The 27,814-nt window shown below is 40.8% G+C and overlaps 1 protein-coding gene across 1 annotated transcript in view; it reads right to left on the bottom strand.

The window, feature by feature from the left end:
- LOC112107728 (vitellogenin-2-like) overlaps window positions 1-22,735 on the bottom strand; it is a 34,757-nt gene extending 12,022 nt beyond the window's left edge. Inside the window, exons 1-25 of the mRNA XM_026655638.1 lie at window positions 22,670-22,735; window positions 22,413-22,433; window positions 22,067-22,218; window positions 19,521-19,772; window positions 19,175-19,336; window positions 18,848-18,996; window positions 17,935-18,085; window positions 17,659-17,816; window positions 17,407-17,572; window positions 15,017-15,142; window positions 13,674-13,892; window positions 12,042-12,259; window positions 11,826-11,923; window positions 11,247-11,371; window positions 10,590-10,691; window positions 9,968-10,087; window positions 9,673-9,862; window positions 9,167-9,260; window positions 8,028-8,213; window positions 6,462-6,606; window positions 5,540-5,768; window positions 5,277-5,452; window positions 2,420-2,833; window positions 1,022-1,072; window positions 749-850 (exon numbers count right to left, since the gene is read on the bottom strand). Of these exons, the coding sequence (XP_026511423.1) occupies window positions 749-850; window positions 1,022-1,072; window positions 2,420-2,833; window positions 5,277-5,452; window positions 5,540-5,768; window positions 6,462-6,606; window positions 8,028-8,213; window positions 9,167-9,260; window positions 9,673-9,862; window positions 9,968-10,087; window positions 10,590-10,691; window positions 11,247-11,371; window positions 11,826-11,923; window positions 12,042-12,259; window positions 13,674-13,892; window positions 15,017-15,142; window positions 17,407-17,572; window positions 17,659-17,816; window positions 17,935-18,085; window positions 18,848-18,996; window positions 19,175-19,336; window positions 19,521-19,772; window positions 22,067-22,218; window positions 22,413-22,433; window positions 22,670-22,709 (3,846 nt within the window). The 5' untranslated portion in view covers window positions 22,710-22,735. The remainder of the gene's footprint in view (window positions 1-748; window positions 851-1,021; window positions 1,073-2,419; window positions 2,834-5,276; window positions 5,453-5,539; window positions 5,769-6,461; window positions 6,607-8,027; window positions 8,214-9,166; window positions 9,261-9,672; window positions 9,863-9,967; window positions 10,088-10,589; window positions 10,692-11,246; window positions 11,372-11,825; window positions 11,924-12,041; window positions 12,260-13,673; window positions 13,893-15,016; window positions 15,143-17,406; window positions 17,573-17,658; window positions 17,817-17,934; window positions 18,086-18,847; window positions 18,997-19,174; window positions 19,337-19,520; window positions 19,773-22,066; window positions 22,219-22,412; window positions 22,434-22,669) is intronic.
- Between the last annotated feature and the right edge of the window lie 5,079 nt (window positions 22,736-27,814).

Genomic DNA, 27,814 nt, shown 5'->3' with positions numbered 1-27,814 from the left:
TCCCCCCGGGGCTCCGGCCGCCCCCCTCCCCCCCCGCGGGGGGGGGCGGCCGGAGGCTTTTTCGCCTGGGGCGGCGAAAAAGCCAGAGCCGGCCCTGATTGTATAGTCCCTGACTATGCACATAGAGTAAAAATTCCAAAGTCCCTAAGTCCCATTAATTTTCAGTGGAACATAGGTTCCTAAATGTCTATGTCACTTTTGAAGATAGGACTTTGGCTTCTAAATCACTTAGGTGCTTTTGAAAATTTTACCCATGGCCTTGTTGACATGAATGGAACCACCTGCAGAGAAAGGCACTACTAAACATGCATCAGGACCACAGAATCAGGACCTAAGCAGTACAGGATGCAATCCGCTGACAACACAAACCAGAAATTGCTATAGGCCTGATTCAGATACTTTTATACATGTTGAGTAGCACTTCACAAGTGGTCCCATTTATTTTAATGGGACTACTCACTTAGTAATGCACTATTCATCATGTATAAGCATATCTGTTAGGTTCAGTTATCCCACCCTTATTGGACATAGTAGTAAGAGCTATTCATAACAACCCAAGGCACAGTACTTCTATACTGGCAAGAAAGAGTTATATGTAGACTCTTATAATAATTTATATATTATTTAATATAATAACTCACTAATTATATCTTTCCTTTACTAGTATCAGAATGTTACAGTAGATGGAAATCTGTGGCAGTGTTGACAAAGTTTTCACCTGCTTTCGTTTCTTGTTGAATACACCCACCTGAGCACTTCCTCTGTAGCTGCCTTCATCACTACTCTCTGAAGAACCAGAACTGGAGGAAGAAGAGCTACTGCTGCTGCTTGGGACTTTCTTTCTTGGATACTGCAACAATTGAAGAATCATCCTTAATCAAGTGACTTACAAGACAGTTCACAGAAGGTGGTTCCACAAGTTATTTTTAACACTTTTCTTCTCAGTGGACCAAATCCTGCTCCCCCCCTGAGGTCAGTGAAACCAGTGTTTGGCCCTGCATGCAAAGAGCAGAAAATGTACCTGTTCTCTGTGTGCCGATGTGAACCGATACTGATAAATTTCTGGATCAGCCTGTGAAAATACACAAGAAGTGGAAGTAACTCCCATAAAAGCTGCTTTGGGTTACTGCTCGAAAAGATGCAGCACAAAATATGGCAAAATATTAGATAAGAATTTCAGTAATAAAATATACGTAACACTCAAATCTGAGTGACTCAGAGAATCTCAGAAGTTAGAGATGGAAAAGATCTATATTAGATCACCTAATCTATCACCATGATGGCAGAGAGCAATCATAGAATCATAGAATATCAGGGTTGGAAGAGACCTCAGGAGGTCATCTAGTCCAACCCCCTGCTAAAGCAGGACCAATCCCCAACTAAATCATCCCAGCCAGGGCTTTGTCAAACCTGACCTTAGAAACCTCTAAGGAAGTAGATTCCACCACCTCCCTAGATATCCCATTTCAGTGCTTCACCACCCTCCTAGTGAAAAAGTTTTTCCTAATATCCAACCTAAACCTCCCCCACTGCAACTTGAGACCATTACTCCTTGTTCTGTCATCTGCTGTCACTGAGAATAGTCTAGATCCATCCTCTTTGGAACCCCCTCTCAGGTACTTGAAAGTAGCTATCAACTCCCCCCTCATTCTTCTCTTCTGCAGACTAAATAATCCCAGTTCCCTCAGCCTCTCCTCATAAGTCATGTGCTCCAGCCCCCTAATCATTTTTGTTGCCCTCCGCTGGACTCCTGCCAATTTTTCCACATCCTTCTTGTAGTGTGGGGCCCAAAACTGGACACAGTACTCCAGATGAGGCCTCACCAATGCCGAAGAGAGGGGAATGATCATGTCCCTCGATCTGCTGGCAATGCTCCTACTTATACAGCCCAAAATGCAGTTAGCCTTCTTGGCAACAACGACACACTGTTGACTCATATCCAGCTTCTCGTCCAGTGTAACCCCTAGGTCCTTTTCTGCAGAACTGCTGCCTAGCAACTCGGTCCGTAGTCTGTAGCAGTGCATGGGATTCTTACGTTCTAAGTGCAGGACTCTGCACTTGTCCTTGTTGAACCTCATCAGATTTCTTTTGGCCCAATCCTCTAATTTGTACAATATATTTTTATTACTTTGCACAGTGCTCCATATGCTTCTAGTTTCCAGCCATTGTACAAACAGAGAAGTAAGAGTAAATTGTACTAGTGCCACTGGACTCTCTGGGTCTAATTCTGCCCTCAGTTATGTGAGTGTAACTCTCATTCAAGTCAATGAAGTTACTCCTGTGACGGGGCAGAATTGGTCCCTATATCATTAATTCATAATGCATAATTTCTTGATTTATGATAACAAAGTGCATAAAGTAACGTAATTATTATCAGAAATATAATTCATACAGACCTAAAAGAGTCTGAATGAGTTACCTGCTGTTTGGAATACTCGCTGTCACTGCTGCTGCTACAGCTCCTCACTGGTTTGTCCCTTTTCCCTTGCAGTTCTTTGTTTGCAGCATGATCCTCTTCACTGCTACTGCAGCTTCTGCTGTTACTACTGTCACTGTCACTGCTACTGCTGCTGCTGCTGCCACCACGACTACTACTGCTGCTGCTTCCTTCCCTTTGTCTAGGTTGCCATGTTTTGTCTTTCGTGTCTGTATTCCTGTATTTGTCACCAACAGAAGAGGAGGAGGAGGAGGAGGAAGATGATGATGAGGACGATGATGAGGATGAGCTGGATTGATACTTAGCAGCTGGATCTGTGCTAATTTCTGCAATTTTGGCTTTATCTTTCTTGGCGGCCTGCTTCTTAAGATGCTGATGTGCACTTCTGTTTGCAGCCTGCAAGTCCAATCAAATGTTACTTCGAAGAATTATATCAGTTAGCGAGAATCATTTTCCTATCATAGTCAGTGCAATGTTATTGAATTTAAAGCCACTTGCATGTTCTTGACTTTCCAGGAATAATAGCTTCATTGCTTTGGGAATTATATATTATGTGTCATGAGGAAAACATTCAGGCCTCCTATTCCCTTATGTTGGAAACAATCCATCTAAAGTACAGGAGATTTGGTGATTCTTCCTCCAAATCATTTGGCAGGGTTAGCCCTGCCTCTTGACGAACAGGGCACTTTGCCCCATAAACCTAGCTTTTCAGATGCAGGATATCCGCAGGACACAGGAGAAGCTTTCTGGAGGCCCAAGATCTCCACACTGCTCCCTTGATTCCCATCCTCCTTTGTAGCACAGCTCCCTTTGGGGTCTAGTCAATTTCACATTCTGTATCTCACCATATACTAGCACAATGCTGCAATGTTTGAATTGTAAACACTGAGAGGGAAAGTTTCATATAGAATCATAGAACTGGAAGGGACCTCGAGGGATCATCTAGTCCAGTCCCCTGCACTTGTGGCAGGATTAATTATCTAGACCATCCGTGACAGGAGTTTGTCTAACCTGCTCTTAAAAATTTCCAATGATGGAGATTCCACAACCTCCCTCGCCAATTTATTCCAGTGCTTAACCACCCTCACAGTGAGGAAGTTTTTCCTAATGTCCAACCTAAACCTCCCTTGCTGCAATTTAAGCCCATTGCTTCTTGTCCTATCCTCAGATGTTAAGAAAAACAATTTTTCGTCCTCCTCCTTGTAACAACCTTTTACGTACTTGAAAACAGTTATCATGTCCCCCCCTCAGTCTTCTCTTTTCCAGACTAAAGAAACCCATTTTTTTCAATCTTCCCTCAGAGGTCATGTTTTCTAGACTTTTAATCATTCTTGTGGCTCTTCTCTGGACTCTCTCCAATTTGTCCACATCCTTCCTGAAATGTGGTGCCCAGAACTGGACACAATACTCCAGTCAAGGCCTAATCATAGTGGAGTAGAGCAGAAGAATTACGTCTCGTGTCTTGCTTACAACACTCCTGCTAATACATCACAGAATGATGTTCACTTTTTTTGCAACAGCGTTACACTGTTGACTCATATTTAGCTTGTGATCCACTATGACCCCCAGATCCCCTTCCGCAGTACTCTTTCCTAGGCAGTCATTTCCCATTTTATATGTATGCAACTGATTGTTCTTTCCTAAATGAAGTACTTTGCATTTGTCCTTATTGAATTTCATCCTATTTACTTCAGACCATTTCTCCAGTTTGTCCAGATCATTTTGAATTTTAATCCTATCCTCCTGCCCAGCTTGGTATTGTCTGCAAACTTTATAAGTGTGCTCTCTATGCCATTATTTAAATAATTGATGAAGATATTGAACAGAACCAGACCCAGACTGATCCCTGCGAGACCCCAGTCAATATGCACTTCCAGCCTGACTGTGAACCACTGATAACTACTCACTGGGAATGGTTTTCCAATCAGTTTTGCACCCACCTTATAGTAGCTCAATCTAGGTTGCATTTCCATAGTTTGTTTATGAGAAGGTCATGTGAGACAGTATCAAAAACTTTACTAAAGTCAAGATATACCACATCTACCACTTCCCCCCATCCACAAGGCTTGTTACCCTGTCAAAGAAAGCTATCAGGTTGGTTTGACACAATTTGTTTTTGACAAATCCATGCTGACTGTTACTTTTCACCTTATTATCTTTTTGCAAATTGATTGCTTAATTATTTGCTCCATTATCTTTTCAGGTACAGAAGTTAAGATGACTGGTCTGTAATTCCCCAGGTTGTCCTTATTTCCCTTTTTATAGATGGGCACTATATTTGCCCTTTTCCAGGCTTCTGGAATCTCTCCCATCTTCCATGACTTCTCAAAGATAATCGCTAATGGCTCAGATATCTACTCAGTCAGCTCCTTGAGTATTCTAGGATGTATTTCATCAGGCCCTGGTGACTTAAAGACATCTAATTTGTCCAAGCAATTTTTAACTTGTTCTTTCCCTATTTTAACCTCTTCTGATCCTACCTCATTTTCACTGGCATTCACTACATTAGACATCAAATCACGACCAACCTTGGTGAAAACCGAAACAAACAACAAACAACTTCTTTATTTGAAATGTAATAATAAGATACTGAATAGGTCTGATTTGATTAGGCTTTTAACTCTTATTTCCCTCCTTTTTAGTTTAACAAGCCTAAACTACCTGACACTGTCCCTGCAGCATATACTTTTCTTACTCTTTAGAAAATATTTATAGTTCTAACTAAATCAAACTCTGTTTTTTTCTGCAGCTTTCCCTCTAATTTTGTAGGACCATTTATTTTGTTTTGGGATTTTTTGTTGTTGTTCAATTATCTTTCATTTCAAACCAAGTCAATTACCTTAAATATACTTTCAATTCCTAGGATCTTCTTCAGTTTTGTTTGAACCAAGTCATCTGGAGTTGAATCATCATCTTCCTCTGACACTGGGGTTACCAGCTGGATTATTCTGAAAGCTGCTCTGGATCCTGCCTGAATCTCCAGCTGTATTTTGTCAATAGCAGCATCTGTACGGACTAAACACCAGACACATGCATTAAGGGATATACTGCTTTAGTTGTACTGATGTGGATAAATGGAAATTTTTGTGCATAATACGATACCTGGTTTCAAAACTAATTTGATTTCATGCTCTCCAACCAATCTGTATAGAAATGTATCTTTTAAGAAAGCAGCATCTCGTAATTGCAGATTAAGGCAGGTTTGGCAACCCAAACTATGTAATTTGCTACAAAAGACTCGTGCATAAGATCTTCCTCCAGCTCTGTGGTGAAATTCCTCTTCTGGGCCATAGGAATATTTCTCAGACATCCCGTCAGAAGCTGTTCTTTGCTGCATTAAACAGAAACATGGCAGGTTTAAGGGGAATTGGAGGGGAAGCAAAAGTGACTCAAAACTGGTGCAGGACTCCCAAGCAGCAGCTGGCCCACTCTTAAAGGGGATTCCCAGCATGAAGGGCACTTAGCAAAGCAGAGCCTGGGGCTCTGTTACCATTTGCACTGATTCCCACAGGGCTTGGGAAGCAAAATGCACATCCTGCTCCCTGCCCTCTCCATCCTTCCTGAGGCCTACACCTTCCACGTGGATCTGATGTCCCGGGGAAGCCTCTCTATGGGGTACTGGGAAGAGGAAGAGAGCCCCATGGATATGGATGATCCCTCCTACTGTGAAGAAACAGCCAGATCTGCACACTTAGGATCTACTCTGCACAGAAATGAGAGGAATGAGAAGACCAAGAGTAAAAATTCCATCACTTGGCCCATTACATTCTACGGCAGCAATGTATATGATTTTAATGGTCTGAACACCTAAGTCCCATTGATTTCAACAGGAGTTATGGGAGCTCAGCATTTCTGAAAATCAGATCCATTATTTATCTATCTGTTCATCCATCTATTCATTATCTATCCATCCATCTATCCACCCATCTATCTACCTATCCATTAGCTATCCATCTATTATCTATCTATCCATCCATTATCTATCCATCTATCTATAATATACAAATACAGGAGTGTTAATTACCGTCATGGCACCATTTATTGAAGTCCTTTCTGGTGATTTAAAACGTTGCTCAGAGACATCCGATACAGCTTCTTCTGGTAGAACTGAAGATCTCTTTGCTGAAGTTATCTCTTCCACATTTCTTGAAATAGCATAAACTTTAGTCCTGTGGGGATAGGCACAATACACTACTTGTAAATGGCTCTATCAATAATATACTTTATTCTGATTTTTCACAGGCCTGCTATTTTTAATCCAGAAGAGATAGAGGTGATGGTAGTTGGCAGAAGAAAGCAATCTGAAGAAATAACAAGGGTTTTGACTGCTCTGTTTGTTGGTGGAGTCTACTCATCCCTTTCAAAAGACATTCACAACCTTGAGTTTGTTGGGGGCTCTCTCTTACTGTTGGATTCCCATGTAACCATAGTGGCTCAGAGTACTTTGTTTTATCTGTGGATAATAAAGGTAATCTATGACCTCTCCTTGCCACAGATACTGCCTTTGTCATGTCCAGATTGGACAACTGCAATACATTCTAAATGGAGCTGTCATTGACGCTGCCCTTCATCTACTTAGTGAAATGCAAACTACAACTGTTCTCCATGTACTGCCCCGGCTCCCCATCTGCTTCTGGTTGAAATCAGGTGTTGGTTCTATCCTGCAAAGCCCTACATGATTTGGATCTGGCTCTTTTAGAGATTGTCTCTCTCCCTAAGTCCCACCAAAACTGCTGAGATGAACTGATGTGTTTTGAGGACATTCTGTAGCTGTGATGACTTGAGGATTGGAGGTAGAGCACTTTCAGTCTAGGTCCCACCTATGGAACTCCTTCTCTCAAGTGGCCCTCCAGAACTTAAATTTACTGCCCTGCTGAGTACAGTTCAAGACACATCATGTTATGAACAATGGCTCTGCAGTGGGCTATTTATGGTTAATTAGAGTCGATACAGTATGTTGCTTAATATGACAGTCCCATTTAATCGGTTTCATATTTCTAGATGCTAACAGCATGAGCGCATAACAATTATTAACTAAATAAAATGTTAGAGTAGTTCAGCTCTGTATGAGCCAAACAAAGGATTATAAAGGCAGGGGCATTTAGAAGTGCAATAATGGCAATTACTCTACGAGTTAACTTGTATTTAACCACCAGAAGTGCACTGGGCCTGATTCTGTAGTCCTTACTTAGGCAAAATCCTCAATGGCTTCTTTGCCTGAGTCAGGACTTCAGGATGAGGGCCATTAAATGACAGAGGACTGAAATTGCCAGTAAAGTGAAATACAAAAAAATACATCCTGAACATGGTGAACAAAAGAAAATATTTAGCATTCTATAACTATCCTACTACAGCAAAGTCTTAGCAAAAAGCCGTGTCTTTAACATTTTATAATAGGTAATTCACCATCAATTGTACAGAAGAGTTAAAACTAGGGTGACCAGATAGCAAGTGTGAAAAATCAGGACGGGGGTGAGGCATAATAGGAGCCCATATTTTAAAAAGCCCCAAATATCGGGACTGGTCCTATAAAATCGGGACATCTGGTCACCGTATTTGAAAGTAAACAAAGTAAATATAACTGCTGTACCTTGCAGTCACTAGCTCAGTTTCCTGGTGGCACGGAGTTGTTTCAAACTTCAAACTTTTATCTTTCATGTTTATTTTGGCATAAAATTTCATTGGGATGTTGGCACGGAACTTGGCATGAAATTCAAGACCACTCTGAAAGTACTGTGTATTGATTCCCATCATTGCCACTGTATGCGTGTATATGCTGAAAGAGACGGAAAATACAAACATGCATAACCATATACATTGATAAATATATACTTAGAAAGCACACTTTCAAATGTAGAATTCCCTGTATATAAATATCTTTTTTGGAAATCAGAGTTTGCTGCTATAAGAGGGAAAATGTCAATCAATCTATTGACAGACAAAGAGATATACCACAAATGTGGAGGTGAGATCCATGTGACGAATTGCAGAGTCATGTGATAAATGAATTTAACATGGACTGTTAGACCTCCTCACCTGCCCTCTTCACTTCTAATCCATCACCCCAGTTCTTATTCTAATATTAGAAAACCCTGAGCTCTTTCAAACAGCTGCTAGTTTTAAAAAAACAACTAGCTCCAAAAATATTTCTTCTCCCCCCCACTCCCCTCCCCCGCAAAAAAAAAATTACACTAGCCTGAGGCCCAGGATGACCATATTTAGTGCTGCACCAGTAGCAGCTTTTTTTCTATGTAAAATGTCATGACTTTACATCTGATATCACTCATCCCTGAAGGGGCAGAAATAGAAGCTTTATGGGAAGTAGTAGAATCCCAATTTGGATCCAGCACACACTGATAGCACTGCAAGGTCTGGGATAACATGACATTTTTTAGGCATAGAAAAGCTATTTTATGTCTTGTTTAGAGATATTTATATGGTTCGCTCTGAGGCCTGTACAACTGGATTAATGATGACTAAGTCACCCAGCAGTGTAGGCACAAAAAACCATAATTCCAGGATATTTTTTTTAATGCTCTGTAATGTATGTGGCAAGTCTAGAACATGATGTAGTATGGAATAAAAGGTTTAACAGCACCTATTTGGATTGACCTATATAACTTACACATGGCTTCACCCTCGTGAATAATTCAGCTATCCCAAATCCCTGCCAATAAAATTATACCATACCATCATATTTATATACATATATATCCTAGTTTTCCTCACCTTGGGTTGATATCAGCATGAAGTTGCACATTGGCATCAAAGAACTGCAAAGGTTTAAAACTGCCAGATAAAGAGGGGGACATATTTACACCAACTGTAAGAGATAGAAAAGAATTATAGCAAAGGCAAAACAATAAATTAAGAGTTCCAAATTGACAGTTTTGTTAAAATAATAATAATTAGCACTTAGGTAGCGCCATTTCATCTTCAAAACACTTTACAGAATTAAGAAGGGCCCAGTTTTACCCTTGTAGTGCCCACTAAAATGAATCAGGAGTTACATACCTGTATTCAAGGGCAGCATTTATACCCAGCTAATTAATTCTCACAGCACGTATGACGTAATGATGTATTACTACCTCCATATTAGAAATCGGGAACCTGAGACAAAGAAGGTAGGCGATATGCCAAGACTACAGAGGGATTTAATGTTAGACCAGGGATTAGAACTCTGAAATTCCTATGTGTTGAGGTGAAACCATTAAATGATGCTTTTCAAAACTCACCGTTGGCTGCAGCATGTATCAGACCAGTACTATATAAACTGAGTTCTAGTGGCAGGCCAACGCAGGTAGGGACAATGTGCCGAACTTCTCCTGCCAATATTGCCTGTGTCCATTGTCCTGCAATGCCTCTTTGGATTTGATTGATCACGTTCTTCACTAACATGTGCCTATCTGATGATTCAGTCAGAGCCTACAAAGGGACAAAGATCCAGAAGGTTAAGTGGAGGGAACAGAGGGGCAGGGAGGAAACTGTGAAGCCCCTCAGACAAAACAGAAAAATAGGAGCAATCAATACCTTCACTGTCTGTTGAATGAGCTCCTTGTTGACATCAGCAAAGGCGAGCTCATGGCCAAATACTTTTACATAGGCTGATATGAGTGGGTTTTCAGGAGGCAGTTCCTTCCATCCCAGAAGCTAGAGAAAAAATGTTGCTTAATATATAGGACTGTATTAACAAATACTGGGTCAAATCCTGAGGATGTTACTAGGCTTATTCAGGCAAAACTACCATTGACCTCACTGTGAATTTGCCCATGTAGCACCTGGGTAAAGACCGTGGTAAACAGTGGGCTACATCATAAAGAAAACAATCCTATACAACAATCATTTTTTAAAGAAAATTGATATATTGTATGTTAACATGCACTTTAATTTTTGCATTATTACCATCATCATCATCTGTACTGGCACCAATTAGGATCAAGGCACCCTTGTGTTAGGCACTGACACATATACAGTGAAAAGATGGTGCCTATCCCAAAGAGCTTGCAGTGTATGTCTAGATATGTCATTTGGGGCTTACTCATGTACTCCTCATTCACTGACACTTCCGTGGGAGTTTCGGCTGGGTAAGAAATGCAGTACCAGGCATTCCAGTAATATATTTCAAACAGATGTGAAGAAAGAATACACATACCGTTTTCCCAAGCACCTTCAATTTTTTGTATGTGTCATATTCAGCAAAGGGGATGTTCTGTTTCCTGACGAGCTCTGTTAGGCCTTGTGATTGGAGAGCCACCTATGCAAAACAAATAAAATCAGGCAGACCAGAATATGACACAGTTAAAACAGAGAGAGTGAAGGAGTATCAAAAATTAGTCTTTACTAGGTGAAAGCCATGAGAAAACTATTAATGATGGAGAGAGAAAATATGGAGCACCAGATTTAACCACTGTCATGAGCAGTCGTGACTCCATTAAAGTCAATAAAATTACATCTGTGTATCTAGTAATGGATCTGGCTCAACGAGTAGCGGGAAATCCCTAATATAACCTTTACACATATATATGATAGGCAGTTATGGTTCAGGTTTACAGACAGATATTCAGTGAGCCTTCTGAGATTTCCTTTACTTTTGTTACATTTTATTCCATACTGAATGCTTTCATAGCCTCTCTCATCAGAGTCTATAGGCCAAGAGGGCCAAGGACAAATGCAATCAGACTCCCTCCCCAAGCCTTCCCTCTGCACCAGCCCCTATTCAGGGCTGTGGTGAAATGCTGCAGTCCATCCAGAAGGCTTCCATGAGAAATATTTGTATAGGTCTGATTGTTATTCTAAATGTAATATTTACCTCGACAAAATCAGTTGCGGTATTTGCATAGTAACCTCTCAGTTTCATAATTATCGCAGATGGCAACATACTGCTTGGACTGTTCATGAGATAGACTCTTCCAATTGCGCCAGCTCTATATTTCGCTATAGTAGAAATCAAAATACAGCAGAGATTTGGTTTTCACTGTAGTGTCCAATGATATCTTGTGCACATAAGGTATAGTCACCATATGTGTGTAATCATGTAAATGAGTCTGTCAGCATTGATTTCTATGGGTTGCCCAATCTTCATATACAAAGTCTCTCTGAGGGGAGAATTTAGAATCATGTCCATTCTGGGAGGTGAGGCGGCAGGTCTGAGGAATATTGGGTCTCTATACAAATACCTCAGTCCATAGCTGAAGTCTAGAGATCCATAGTATTCTCCATAGATCCTGAGACATCTGCAGTTTAGTTTTTCCTACTGCAGGAATGGACAAATCCCACTGCCAATGGCAGGATTTCAGTTGAAATTCAGGGCATTTCATAGCTTTTCTATGGGAATTTTCTAAGAATATAGTATTAGCCAAAGCAGTTCCACAGCATATCTGGTACTCACGGTAATAACCACCAATGTGAATAACCTTGCTGTACCGATAGCTCAGCCTGTCAAGTCTTGGGCTCAGTAGTTTAAGGGCAATGTTGCAAGCAGCAGATCTAAGTAAAATGAATAATAATGCTCCATAATAACTGAATTCACTTTGCATTTATACTTAGAAAATTGTAATGGAAATCACTACTTACAATGGAAAGTTTTACTTCTCTTTTTACTTACACATTATAGAGCTGTGGGATCCTGCTTATTGCCAAAACCTTCATATGGGAATATGTGAAACTGGCGACCTGCAAACTGCTCTCCGTTAGCAGAGCATTGGCCATAGTTGTTACGAGAGGAAGAGCAGGCTTAGTTTCAAAGATGACAACACAAGCCATCATTCGGACAGTAGGAGCAAGTGAATGGTCCACAAAGATCTGGAGAAGAATTTCCCGTACCTGGAGGGGGAAAAAAACACATTTCCAGATCCTGATAACTTCTTAGGGTGTATTCTCCCTTTAAAAGAATGCAGTTTGCACTGGTGAGTCACCCACACATATTGAGGGAGGATAAAACTGAAAGTATGGCCGTCTTTGCAACGTAGGCACTGATGCACAAAGATAAGTATTGTTGGGGCACAATGAACAGAAGTGGGGGGGAATTGCCATTAATAATATGCCCAGTCTTGCAGTTTAGGATGACCTAATTCCCACTGACATCAGGGAGAGTATAGTGTGTGCAATTAGGGAAGGATCAAAGTAATTTGTATTCACCATTGCTTACACTACTTGCTATCAGTGGGACTTCCGTACATAGATTGTAGTCACTTAGATACCACAGTAATGAGCATGGTATAAAGGCACAGACAGACACATAGACAGTGGATTAACACACACACTCTCTCCCCTGTATTATTTAAGTTCATAAAAGATCACAACATATGGTATAGGAAACAGTATTCTTTTTCATCTGTAGTTTATAATTCTCATAAAGAATCCTAAAAAACAAGAAAGTGCCTATCCTCATTACATTTTTATAGTTTTACTTTTTAGAATGAGATCCCGCAGTCCTTTTCTACTTAAAATTCCCACTGATGTCAGTGTGAGCTTTGAGTGCACAGCAACCACACAATCAGGAATGCCTGTAATACTGATTATACACTTTTATTTGATTTTTTATTTATCCTCACATTGATCAACTTTCATCTTATGCATTAATCTATTATTTATGTCCAGCCATATATATGTGAAGAGCTAAGGGCAGATCCTCAGCTGTATAAATTGCAATAGATAGGCACATTGGTGTCAGTGGGCCTATGCAACTTCATACCAGCTGGGAATCTACCCCTAGTACATTTCCTAGCAGTGCTAGAGACAAAACAATCAACAAACCTGGTGAATGGAACCATTTTTGAGAACCCATGTCATGAGCCATGTTAAAATGATTTAACAATATTTTACTCCTTCTGAATTAAAATAAGACCATTTCTTGTCTTAATTTTAAAGTCTCATATAGCCACAATATGGTGTATCGGTCGCAAATTATTTTGGGCTCAAACTTACTTCCACTGCAGTCAATGGCCAAACTCTTCTTGATTTCAATGAGACCAAGGTCAGAGGGAGCAGTCTTTAATTGTGTACATAAGCAGCATTACAGGTCTAGGAGGTACAACATTAAACAATGCAAACCAGATCCTCAGTTGGGGTAAATCAGTGTAGTTCCACTGAAGTCAATGGAGCTATGCTGAGAATCTGGCCTTGGGTATCTGATATTACATACTGAGTTCACAAACAGTGTGTCACTGACTTGACCTGCATTACATCCTGTATTCTTTATGTCCGATGAGTTTGTTTAAACAATAGTTTCACTTACTTTTGCAGGGTCTTTCCTGGCTATTTTTCTCAAGGCCAAAACAGCATCAATATAAATTCTAACTGGAAAAGCCATCGCGGCAGGTGAAAATATTGGCAAGAACTTCAGGATGCGCTTGATACTGGCTGGTTCTCCTGCATTGCCAATGGCTTTCAGAGCCAAGGCCATGTCATCTTCATGGTTCTTGCTGATTGCCTCGGCTGCAAGGTCGTGGAGGGGCTGCAAACAAAGCAAGAATGTGTAGCTTTGTTAATTCAGATAATAATCTCGCGTGTACACACTGCCATCCTTGCCCACAGGGAATAAAAAGCCTTTCGCTCCAAGACTTTGCTCTCTTCTTTGAGCTGAACCTTGCACATTTCACTCCCAGGCTCTCATTACCATAGTGCCAAATATAGAAAACAGCAAGTAGCACTCACTGACTAGTGTAACTTTCCCTGTGTTATAGCTGGGCCAGGTTCATCCCTGTTCACCCGTCCATGGAGTTGCAAATTGCACCTTCCCACACCAGCCTGGCCCCTGAGCCCTGGGGGAATTCACAGAGAGGGTGACTCTCTCAGTGATTCTATTGCAGCTTCCAGAGCCCCATAAAACAGGCACCAAATTCAGTATTGACAACACCCCTGGCAATCTCCATTAGGCGTTGCTAAATGTGTTCCCCTATATTCTCATAACTTCATCTGAATGTTTTCTGCTTCCCAGATTCATTGGGTAGGATTGACCCATATGACAAGGACAGATTACTTTTGTAAAGGCTTTCCTTTGTTTAGCCCTTTTGTGCTGGTTTTCAAGGTTTAAACACATTCTGATGTCAACAGACCATCCATCTCAGTACTCTGGTACTTATGAACATAGGAATAGACCTCCATAGTCTGAAGACAATGATCAGAGAAGATCTGGGGACAGTGTACAATCATGAAGTTTCTTCTTAAGATGGTCATTTTAGGAGCATGACTTGGGATATGTCTGGAGCTTCATTTATAGTGGCATTGAGGAGTAATGGTAACAATGTAGTAGCATGTACAGGAACATATACCATAGTACTCTTATTATAATCCTACAAGTTGCCACTCATTGTAAATTCAATTTCAACTTGTTTAGAGAATCCATTTTCCTTATGGACTATCACCACTTGCATTCAAAATTCTGAACGGTTAAGGTTTTTCAAAGAGCTTCTACTCACCTTCTAATTTTGTTTGTGATTTTGCAGTTGATCACAGCTGCAAATGATGGAATTTAAACCTCCATTGTCCTGATTTACACTCAACTAGGTGGGAACTAACCTAGAGGCAGTTTCTGAAATTTCTTCAGGTATTAAAAAATCTGAAATAAAACCCACTCACCTGAAGAATTTTATTAGGACAAGATGATGACACAGAACAATATCTGTTTATCATGGAACCATATGCCAGGTAAGCAAGCTTGCGAAGCATAGGAGCTTTCTGAATTCGGAAGCTGGTCACTAGATCCTGCAGAAGTAAGAAGCAGCACATCTTAATACTGGTATCCAGTAAAAATCATATTTAGTTGAATGTTCACCTTACCTATTAGAACAAACCAGAAACTATCTTGGATTTTCCTAGGTATTTTCAGTAAAAAGAAATCAGACTTGTAACAATTTCAGACATATGACCAGGATGTGAAGTTGCTGTGATATTACTGACGGTAACTAATTTTTCTCACACATTAATGATCAGAGTGGGTCTAAATTGTCCACATTTCTATTTTTGGCCGAAAAAAATGATAAAAATTTTCATAGATTTTTGGGGGGGATTTGACCAGCTATCATCAAATATCCAAGGTGTTTAAACATTTTCAATGATTGAAAAATTTCATCAAAATATCAACATTTTTCTAATTACCCATAACTTTACAGTGAACTGCTTTAAAGAGGAAATATGTCATATCCACCACATATCATTGTGTAAATTCACTAATAAAAGTGGATTGTGGCCTACTAGTAGAAGGAGGACTCACCACATGGACACTACACCACACGCCAATATCCTGGACACCACGATCAGCTTCAACAATGGAATCCTATAGACAACTATATACAAGAAACCCACGGATCACCACACCTACATTCACAGATCCAGTTACCACCCCAAACACACCAAGAAATCTGTTATCTACAACCAGGGACTCAGATACCACAGAATATGCTCTAAGGGGAAAGTCCAGGATGTACACCTTAACACACTTAAAACCGCCTTCACCATACAAGGACACTCCCCCAGAGAAGTAGATCACATCATGGGACAGGCCATCCAAATACACCGAGAGAATCTGCTTCAATACAGAAAAAACACCTGCTTTGACTGTGCAAACCTAGTTGTTTCCTGCCACCCCATACTGGGGCCCATACAGGGTATCATTCAACAATTACAATCCAGACTCGATGGGGACCACATCTGGAAAGAAATCTTTCCCAGGCCACCTCTTCTGGCCTTCAAACAGCTGCCCAGTCTCTCCAAGCTCATCATCATAAGCAAGCTCCACATATATCAGGTCCTACCAACTAAAGCGGCACCAGACCCTGCCATAACAGATGCAAAACCTGCAGATGTATCTCCACTGCTATAATGATAAAAAAAACCACAACACATCTTTCAAGATCAATGGGTCTTACACATGCCTGTCACAACATGTGGTGTATCTCATCCAATGCACTAAATGCCCCAGTACAACTATGTGGGTGAAACTAGACAATCACTACATTCTCAAATGAACTCAAACAGAAAGATGTTTAAAGATAAAAACACCATATCAGGCGTGGGTGAACACTTTTCACAAAATGATCACTCCATATCTGACCCCTCAGTTCTCGTCCTTAAAGGAAACCTGCACAGCACCTTCAAAAGACAAGCCTGGGAGCTTAAATTCATAATGTTGCTATCCTATGGCTGCAGTGATGTTAACTGGACACTTCACTTTGAATAGTCTCTTAGAATGTAACTACTTCTGGTAAACAATCTGTTCCACCCTGTGTTTAGCATGACAATAAGGGCAGATCTACACTGCAGCATTACTTCAGTATAACTACATCTCTCAGGGTACGTCAGGATAAATCTATCGGGGATCGATTTATCACGTCTAGTGTAGACGCGGATAAATCGATCCCCGATCGCTCTGCCGTCGACTCCGAAACTCCACCATGGCGAGAGGCGGAAGCGGAGTCGACGGGGGAGCGGTGGCCGTCAATCCCGCGCCGTGAGGATGCGAAGTAAGTGATTCTAAGTCGATCTAAAATACGTCGACTTCAGCTACGCTATTCTCGTATCTTAGATCGATCCCCCCCCCCCCAGTGTAGACCAGGCCTCAGGGATGTGAAAAATCCCCACTCCTGACTGATGTAGTTATACCAACCTAAGTGACAGCATAGACAGTTCTATGTCGGTGGGGGGGCTTTTCCTGCCGACATAGCTACTACCTCTCGTGGGGGATTAACTACGCCGACGGGAGAGCTCTCTCCCATCAGCGTAGAGCGAATTCATTAAAGCATTACAGCTGCACTCATGCAGCTGTGCCAGTGCAGCATTTTAAGTGTAGACTTGCCCTGAGTACCTGTCCTACACCTGAAGAGCAGCTCTGTGTCGTTTGAAAGCTTGTCTCTTTCACCAACAGGAGATAGTCCAGTAAAATATATTAACCCCTGCCCCCCCCCCTTGTCTCTCTAGTAGAAGAATTACAAGACAACAGAATGAGGAATGATCCTATGTATTGTACTCACTGCTACAGCTTGTAAAGTGTGATCATCAGCTTCGGATAAATGGAAGGCGAGAGCGATTGTCAGAGCTGATTCCAAATAGCTGAGGTCCTCATTATGAATTTTTTGCTTAAGGAACATGAATGTCTCAGTAGTTCCTGCTGCACAGATTGCGCTCAATAACCAGCGCCTGTAAACAAGAGGAGGCATCTATGATTTTCATTGTCAGAATTTCTCTATTCAGAAGTGTTGATTGAGAGTGATACAGTCAATTACCTATATTGAGGTTTATCGGCACATTGTTTCCAAAGAGACTCAAGGTTTTCAGGCGTTGCCACACGACAAAGCTGTATAAGTTCTAAGAATTTGGCTGGAGCTTCTCTATTGTACCCTTGTTGATTATGCTGAATTAATTGTTGCAGTATTTCTACTATCTGATACAAAAACAGAAGGCAGAAGGGATTACAAGATATCTTAAGTGTCTGAAATAATTTGCTGATCTTCCATCCTTTATAAATAATGAAAGAGCCTAAAATATTAAGCATCTTATACCTGTGATTTAGGATTTTTCATCTTTATTAGATGAATTGGCATCTGGAGTAGTTCTCTTGCAAAATCATAACGAAGACTTCCATAGTTTTGCAACTGAATTTCTGATGTGCTTGCTTGACTGTTTCTAATATCATTCAAAGTAAGTTCTTGCCTGCAAGGAAAAGAGTGAAATGTAGCATAACATTTTACTTCGGGTGCTCCATTTGTCTAAGCTAAATCGAGTGGATATTATAGCTGAATGAAAGACTCCCAACAATAATTTCACATTGTCTGCAAATGGATCAGAAAATTCTCAAATTTATTCATTATTCAAAATCATTGAAATTTCTTGAGGTTATCATTTTACATTTGCAGATTGTTCACAAACTGTTCAGTAAGAATATTAACAAGTCACTCCATGTTGGTTATTTATATAAGCCATTAGGGTGTTGGGAGGCTTAACTGATGTTTGTAAACACATGGAGATCTCTGGCTAAAAATATCAAGTGTACAATATGAGCGTGTATGAAACTTGCAACAACATGAACATTTTTACAGTAAAAAGTTTAGATTTAAACCTCACAGCTTCTCTATCATTTTAACAAGGCAAACCGAGGAGACATTAGTATTAACAGCATCTTACTGATATTTACATTTCTCAGATATTTCGGTTTACTTACCCATGGCATGTACCCTATGCAAAAGTGAAATGCCACGAACAGCAATTTGGGCTGCATTAATTACAGAGAAGAAACTTAGATACAGGCAGAGACACGTAAGGCCAGATCACTCCTCTGAATGCCAAAAACTAACGAAAGAACCATCCAGTTGCAGCATTTTTGTTTTATTCCCAAAGCCTTGGTGAATGTATTTTAAATGTATTCTCCCAGTTCTGATCATTATACTCATTTACAGTGTAATGGCTGAGGCCTACCTTGCTTCCGTGACAGCAACACCAGCAGGTTCACTGAAAGGGGAGATCTGATAGACCTGCTGGGACACAGCTTGTGTGATCAGGGTGCCAGCATCTGTGTATTTCATTTTGTAGGTGAATGCAGCTGTTCCTTTTATGATCTTTTCTTTCTAAAAGGGCAAAGAACTCATAGTAAATGAGAACAGACCATTGTTTAACTCCAGCTTTATTATGAATGGGCCAAATTCACCATTGAAATGAGTATACTCCATCTCTGTTTAAATCAGTTCAGTGATATGTGTATACGCCTGCAGTTAATTTGGCATTATAGGTTTATATGTTCCATACCAGTGGGCAGGTAGCACAAGGGCGGATGTAAGCCATTCCAATGTTCTTCAGCACTTTATCCTGGCAGTTGTTGAGGTCTTTGGTTTTGAATACTGTGACTCGATTACTCTTCTTGTCTTCCTGGATAATGTACCTTGTATGGCAGACACCTCCAATCCCGGCCTACAGAGATTGATAGAGCTTAATTGCATTTCTCATTTGAAACAGACTTTAATTCCAGGACAAGGAGCAGGTGAACAAGTAACCTTCCTGGAAACTGTATCTGAACCAAAATATATAATAAAATTATAATAAAAAATGAATGTTTGTTCTTATGGCAAAGTAGAATTAGAAAGGAAAAACAAACCTCTTGCAAGTCATATGCATTCTGTGACTTTTTGACAGTTATCTGCAACATGTTCATAATCCCTCTCATTAGGTTAACACATGTGACAGGAGTATCTTTGGGGGCATAAATGTTCCCAAACTGCCCTCTGTTGTATTCAAACTTAAAGAGTTGGGTGAGGCATGATGAAATTGTCTGGATGAGTTTGGGAGATCGAGTGAATGGATCTCTGGGCCAGATTCCATTGTATTCATCCAGCTGTGGAGATAGGATCTGAGAACAAAATACAGACAACACACCTGTCAAAATTTTTGTCAGTTAAAAATATTTCCCCAAGAGAAGAATCTGAGCTCCATCACAAAGCCACTTGTCCAAACATTGCATAAAATTGTCTCCTTTCCTTTCCTGTACTTGGGTCTGGGATGAGGCTGTCAAGACACAATTTCCACAAAGGATTTCTGCCTACCCAAAGTTCTGACAGAGAATAAAACAAATCATGCAACCTTCATTAGTCCCACAAACCTGGTAGTGCCATCTGAATGTTCAAGTGGAGAGTGAAAACCCTGATTACACAGACCATCTGCTAGGGAGGGAAATACCTTCCCTATCCCCAAAGCTTCAATCAGCTTTCACACAAAGTGTTCTGGGAAACGCAGCAGAAACACTGCTTATGTGTGCCTCCATATACAAATGTTTAGAATTATGGCTGCTGGCCACTGCAGCACAAAAACATCATTGGTTAGGAGAATGAGAGGACCATTGTTTTTAATAGGGGAGGAGGAAGGATCTCTGGTTCCCACCAGCACAGATATTATGCCCTTCCCTCTGGAGGTGTGAACCAATTATAGTGCTAGCAGCCTATAAAAGGTGTTTAATTTTACAAGTACTTGCTTGTAATCTAGAGATGTGGCGGGAAGGGGGCTGTAAAAACAGGACATCTCCTATATATAATTCTGATTTTATTCTAAGCCTTGATTAGTGACTGCTGATAAGTGTGGACTGCCCCTTTGTCATTTTAACCTACTTCAATATTCTGTAATTCAGAATCCTTGCACATTGCCCTCACTGATGTAAAGACAGGGCTACAGAAACAATAGACATTTAGGGTCAATTTTTGGTTTCTTTTACACCAGTGAAACGCGTAAGAGTTCAGCTGGGTGTCTCCAGTATAACCATGATCAGAATTTAGCAAAGTGAATAAATATTTCTAACAGATATTATATTGTTTCCATTCAGATCTTTCCTTGTGTTATCATTATCCTATCGTACAGTGAGGTACATCATAAATTATGTTGGTGTGGCACAAATCCATTTGTTACAGTAAATGTAACAAAGAAAAATAGCTTCTGGGCCAAATTCTGGCAGTGTGTGTGTATATATATATATATATATTTCCCCACATTTGTCTCATTTCCATTTGCTTAGATGCTTAGACCCCTTTTCTCTTGCCATGTTTTAAACCATTGAATGTATTTTTTCGAATGAATAGGAACACTCCTAGAGCTGGGATAGTATTGTTGTAATTTTCCAGTTCTGAATAAAAATTAAGCTAAACAATAAAACCAGGTGTGACATTTTATCTACAGCATTCAGCTTTTCTCAAGCTATGGAAAAAATATGACAAAATGGGGTTATTTCATTCTTGAATTTTTATTAACTTTCTTTTTAAAACGTCATGTTTGTCTGATAAAGTATTTGCAAGGACAGTTGTTTTAACAAATGCCTCTGGTATTTTTCAAGCATTCAGGGTAAATATGTGAATACAGGCTTCAAGCAAATTATGTAACTTTGTTTTGAAAAGCATCTATAAATCTGGTGCCTGCTCCTGCTTCCATTAAAATCAATGGGGATTTTGCTATTGATTTCTATGGTAGTAGGATCTACTCCATACCTGTAATTTTCCATAAGCAATCTGAGTTCTTCAAAACTTTTTGGGTGCCTACTGCTGTGGAGTGCTGAGTGCTCTGAACTCCTCAGATTCCAGCAAAACCATCAGGAGACAGGGGCATTCAGCAACTTACAGGATCAGCTAGAGGCCAATTCTTAGATCTGGCTAGGTACAAAATCCTGGTGGGTGGCAAAGAAGACTTTATACCACATTCACCACCACATCCTGGGGCCACCCAGAGACCAGTCAGCTCCTAACACAACTAAGAGCAGCCTTAGTGCTGCTCTAATTTGAAACAGTCTGCAATAGCTCTGCATTGTGGCAGCCAAAGACAGCAGCAGCACTACAACACTGAGTCATGCCCTCTTTCCCCAGCCACCTCCTTAGCTGAGCACCTGCACTTGGAACTGGGAGGGGGGAGTATACAGCTGAACACACTGACTCTGTACTACCTGGGGATTTCCCCATGCCGGGGGAAATCCTTAACTGACTGGTTACACCAGCTTTACAGGCCCTTTGTATGTGGTCATATCAGAGCCAAGAACAGGGTCCTAGGATTCTAATTGTTCTCTGGCTGCCAGTCCACTACATAAGCCTGGATGTATTACTATAACTTCCATTACTATTTAATGCATCTTCCTTTGCTTGCTTGCTTTCCTTCATATACATTGTCATTTACCTTCAGCATGTGATAGTTGTGTGACAATCCACTGATCTCTACTTTGCATGTCAGCCTCAGCCCAGCTCTTGCCAATCCTCTGTCTTGCAGACCATGCAGAATGAGGCCTTCATAGCTGTACAAGTAGGTCTTGCTGTTACTAAAACCAGGTTCTAATAAAAAAAAGTAGTTGAAATATCTACTTGTGCTAACATTTTTGTGACATTATAGTTCATCGTCATCATTGCAACAAAAAGTCACATGCCCGATTCTACCACCAGAAAAACAGGAGACGTCAGTGGGAGATGTACCAGTACATATGATGGCAGAGTTAGGTTCACTAATTAAAAATGAGCAGTAGACTTACCAATGTCATATTTCTGACTCCCTGTGGGGAAAAAAATCAAATGGATATGTGAGACACTGAAAACAACTATTTTGACTTCACATTTAATATACTGACTTATCCATAAAACTCCAATAAAGCTTGTGACTAGGGCTTTAAAAGGTGCCTAAGGGAGGTCAGCTCCATCTCACGTGAAAGTCAACGAGATTTGGGTCCCTAATCTTTTCAGGCCCCCTCTGAACATCCCAGCCAAGTATTATTGGAAGAAAGAAACTTACCCACAAAAGTGAACACCAGTGCCAGTATGATTCTCCTCATGATGAAGGTGAAAGAAGCTCTCAGGGGAACATGCTGCTTTTATAGAAGAAGAATTATTAACTGGTGGGCACTGCTGGGGTGAATTTTGTTGAGTTATCAACTTTTTATCAAGTTACTCAAACATTTTTTTTCTGATGCTGTTGACATTTTATTCTGAACTGAAGGTATCGTTGGCATATTCCCACTCTGATCGTTCCACCCGAGCCATTTATACCTTTTGAAAATAACTTTCAAAACAGGTGTTTTTTTTAAAGGGTCGTTTTAAAACAAAATATTTAATTCATAAGGGAAATTGTTGATGATCCTTATTTTCTAGAAGTTTCTGGTGCTGTAATGTTTGTGATAACTTTGTCCTGGTTATTCTGACCTGACATAAGGCACAAAAGCTTATCTAACTGATAATGGCTCAGAAGAATTGTGCAAAAACACCAGACAAGCAGAGTGTCACAAGGTTGTCATTACCTTAGTAACCATACAAAAAAGTTTCATTTTATGTACTATTTGTACATATACTAAAGTAACATAGCAATATTAAACTTGCCTAATTGTTACAACGGCTATGACCGGAGAAAAAGGTAATGAACTTTTTTTGTCTCTATTTGTTATGAGAAAGAGGTGACGTAGCCTTAGGGTATCTCTACACTGTATTGTAAACCTGGGATGCAGGTTTCAGCCCAAACCTCACATTGGCCTAACACAAAATCTTTCTGGCTTGGGTTAGTAAACTCTCAGGACCCAAGTCCAAGCCAGCCAAGAGAAATACGGGTCCCGGAACGTCACGTTCACTGGAGGCCTCACCCCCTGCATTTCACTTTATTTACACTGAAGTTACAGACTTGGGGGGGCAGCACCTGAGCTTGGGGCCCCAGTACAATTGCCCTCTCTTTCTCTTCCTCTCATCAGCCCTGCCCCACAGACCCCCTCACACCCCCAGGGACGGGTTCAAGCTCGAGTCCCACTGTGACTCAGGTCCAAGCCTCGACATGGTGCAGTGTGATGCAGCCCAAGCCGCAGACCTGAGTCAGAAGGGCTGTGTAGTGCAGTATGGATGCATTACCACAGTTGCGAGACCCCGGGGCCAACAACTATAAATCCAGGTTTACAATGCCATGTGGACATTCAGGCACAGGCTTGGCAACATCAAGTCCACAAGTGCAGATCCCACAGACCAGGGTTTATACTGCAGTGTAGCTGAACCCATAGGTCAGAATGTTTCTCTCCACTCATGTGGGCAGGTTGAACTGCGTTGCAGAGTAAGGGAAGTATGCGGGGGAGCAGTTTTATCCCAGCAGGAATATTGCTGGATCATACAGAATCTGATCTGATGGGTGACTTATTAATATTTGAATGTCTGATTCTAAACACCCTGCCAGAATTATTACGTCAATGGGATTACTTCTGTGAGTATGGGGAGCAGGAGTTGAGTCATGAGCAAGAGGGCTGTAATTTTCACATTTCAAGTGTCTCTCCCTTTTGTTTTCAGGCAAAGTGCCTAGATTTAATTTATTATTCTTAGCAAATCCAAAATACAGTTTATTTCAATATGGAGCAATAATTCACTGAATTTTACATAAATTGAGCTGTCAAGCTTAGCCAAGTCAGGTGATTTAGTTTTACTAAATTACGTTTTTTGGGTCCCTGGTGTAATTTCCGATATAATTGAATGGCGGGGATTATTTTTAGCTCCTCAAATTTTCTCTTTTTTATAAGGTCTGAGAAAATGTAGATGTTGCTTCTTGATCAGCGGTTTCTTCTGATTCGTAATGATAGCATTAAGCCCAAATCTGTTTTTCCCCTTCCTATTAAATACTTGATAAGAAAAAGTAATATTTCACTCCATACAAAGAGCAAGAGAGAAGCCAGCCTTATCTTTCAGAACTAAGAGTGTTTGTATCTGAACTGAATAGATTTGAAAGGTGTAATTCATCCTAGATTCATAGACTATAAGGCCAGCAGGGACCATCATGATCATCTAATATGACCTTGTGCACGTTGCAAGCCACAGACCCTCACCCACTCACTCCTGTAATAGATCCATAACCTTGGGCTGAGATAATGAAGTCCTCAAATCATGATTTAAAGACTTCAAGTTACAGAGAATCCACCATTTATACTACTTCAAACCTGCAAGTGACCTGTGCTCCATGCTGCACATGGCGAAAAGGTGAAAAGCCTGCAGGGTCTCTGCCAATCTGACCCGGTGGAAAATTCTTTCCCGACCCAGCACAAAATAACTGGCTTTATATGAGACACTACGTAAGAGAATTCTTTCCAGGCAGGCTGCAGCAGCAGCTGCTCTCTCCATGTTCCCTATGTCGGGAGGTTCTTGGCTAATGTACCATGCTGACAGATCCCATGGGCCCCTATGCCAGCCTTCACTGCATTTTCCTCATCAGCCTGTTTGGAGCTGATGTTCAGCTATATTCTGTGTCAGGCAAAAGGTGCAGCGGCTCCTCCCATTGTAACATAGTGTAGTCCTCTCTCTTTAAAATTAGTCATGTGTAATCACTGGAGGGCCTCCCAGTGAAAGAGGTCTCTCACATGACGGAGGCACACTCAGGGTCTGCATGCTCAGAGTCTGTAGGAGCCATCTTGTTATAAAGACAGTTGTGGGTTAAACTGTACACCCCTGGTCTCACTTCCCAAAGTATAGAGACTGTAGTATACTCACAAGAAAGACACTCTCGGCTCCCTGTCCATGCTAGAAAGCATGACATGGTGACAGATGTGACCACATTTCACATGAAGCGGTTGTTTTTGTCAGGAGCACAGTGGATCAAATTACTACACACAGACAAGAAACTGCGATCAGCAGACCAGCAGGAACCAAACAGAAGATACAGAGTACTGAGACACACTGGCCATGTCTACCTTCAGCTGGGTGTAGATGTACCTGTGCTAGCGCTGCTTGCTAGTGTGCTAAAAATAGCAGTGTAGCCAGGGTAGCATGGGCAGTGCATTTACTTGGGCTAGCTGCCTGGGTACAAACCCAAGGAGTCTGGGAGGGGTATACATACTCAGACAGCTAGTCAGACTTGCTGCCCAGGCGCTGCTATTTTTAGTGAGCTAACTCAAGCAGCGCTAGCGCAGTGACGTCTACGCAAGCTGGGAATCCCACCGCCCAGTTCAAAGGTAGATGTAAATAAGACTTTAACAATGGCCGTACTGGGCCAGACCAATGGTCCATCTAGCCCAGTATCCTGTCTTCTAGCAGTGGCTGGTGCCAGACCCTGCAAAAGGAATGAACAAAACAGAGTAATTTACTGAGTGATCCAGCCCCTGTCATCCAGTCCCAGCTTCTGACCATAATAGGTTCAGGGACACCCAGAGCATGGTGTTGTGTCCCTGACCATCTTGGCTACTAGCTATTGATGGACCTATCCTTCATTAACTTATTGAATTATTTTTTGAATCCACTTATACTTTTGGACTTCACAACATTCCATGGTAACAAGTTGACTGTGTGTTATGTAAAGAAGTACTTCCTTTTGTTTGTTTTAAACTTGCTGCCTATTAATTTCATTTGGTGACCCCCTAGTTCTTGTGTTATGTAAAGAGATAAATAACACTTCCTTATTCACTTTCTCCACAACATTCATGATTTTAGAGTACCTCTATCATATACTCCCTTAGTCATCGCTTTTCTGAATTGAACAATCCCAGTCTTTTTAATCTCTCCTCATATGGAAGCTGTTCCAGGGCCCTAAACATTGTTGCCCCTCTCTGTATTTTTTCCAATTCTAATATATATTTTTTGAAATGCGGCAGCCAGAGCTGCACACAGTATTCAAGGTGTACTATGGATTTATAAGTGGTGGTATGATGTTTTCTGTCTTATTATCAATCTCTTTCCTAATGGTTCCTAACATTTTTTGACTGCCACTGTACATTGAGGGAATATTTTCAGAGCACTATCCACAATGACTCCAAGATCTCTTTCTTGAGTGGTAACATCATTTAGACTCCATCACTTTATATGTATAGTTGGGATTATGTTTTCCAATGTGCTTTATTTTGCATTTATCAACATTGAATTTCATCTGCCATTTTGTTGCCCAGTTGCCCAGTTTTGTGAGATCTCTTTGTAACTCTTCACAGTCTGCTTTGGAGTTAACTATCTGGAATAATTTTGTATCATCTGCAAACTTTGGTCTGGAAAAAGGGGTAAACAGTGGCATTTATGAATATGTTGAACACACTCGTCTAATACAGATCCCATGGGGACCCTGTTATTTACCTTTCTCCATTCTGAAAGCTGACCATTTATTCCTACTCTTTCTTTAACCAGTCACTGATTTAGGAGAGGCCCTTCCTTCTTATCCCATGACAGCTTACTTTGCTGAGGGACCTTGGATCACCCTTGTCCACATGTTTGTTGACCCCCTCAAAGAATTCTAATAATATTGGTGAGGCATGATTTACCTTTCTGAAAGCCATGTTGACTCTTCCCCAACAAATCACACTCATCTATGTGTCTGATTATTCTGCACTATAGTTTCAATCAATTTGCTTGGTACTGAAGTTAGACTTACAGGCCTGTAATTGCCAGGATCGAGTCTGGAGCCTTTTTTAAAAAACGACATTATATTAGCTATCTGCCAGTCATATGGTACAGAGGCTAATTTAAGCAATGGGTTACATACCACAGTTAGTAGTTCTGTAATTTCATATTTGAGTTCCTTTAGAACTCTTGGGTGACTGCATCCTGGTGACTTATTACTGTTTAATTTATCAATTTGTTCCAAAACCTCCTCTATTGACACCACAGTCTGGGACTGTACCTCAGATTTGTCACCTAAAAATAATGGCTCAGGTTTAGGAATCTCCCACACATACTGTGCAGTGATGACTGATGCAAAAAATTCATTTAGCTTCTCCACACTGGCCTTGTGTTCATTGAATGCTCCTTTAGCACCTTGATTGTCCAGTGGCCCCACTATTGTCAAGCTTCTGGCTTCTGACGTACTTAAAAAAAATTGCTGATGCTTTTCATGTCTTTTGCTAGTTGCTCTTCAAATTTTGCTTGTCCTGTCTAATTATTTTATACTTGACTTGTCAGAGTTTATGCTCCTTTCTATTTTCCTCATTAGGATTTGACTTCCAAT

This window comes from Terrapene carolina, unplaced genomic scaffold (genome assembly GCF_002925995.2).
Source record: "Terrapene carolina triunguis isolate 2854851 unplaced genomic scaffold, T_m_triunguis-2.0 Scaffold210, whole genome shotgun sequence".
NCBI classification, from domain to species: domain Eukaryota; kingdom Metazoa; phylum Chordata; order Testudines; family Emydidae; genus Terrapene; species Terrapene triunguis.
This window is presented reverse-complemented; position numbering and strand designations above follow the sequence as displayed.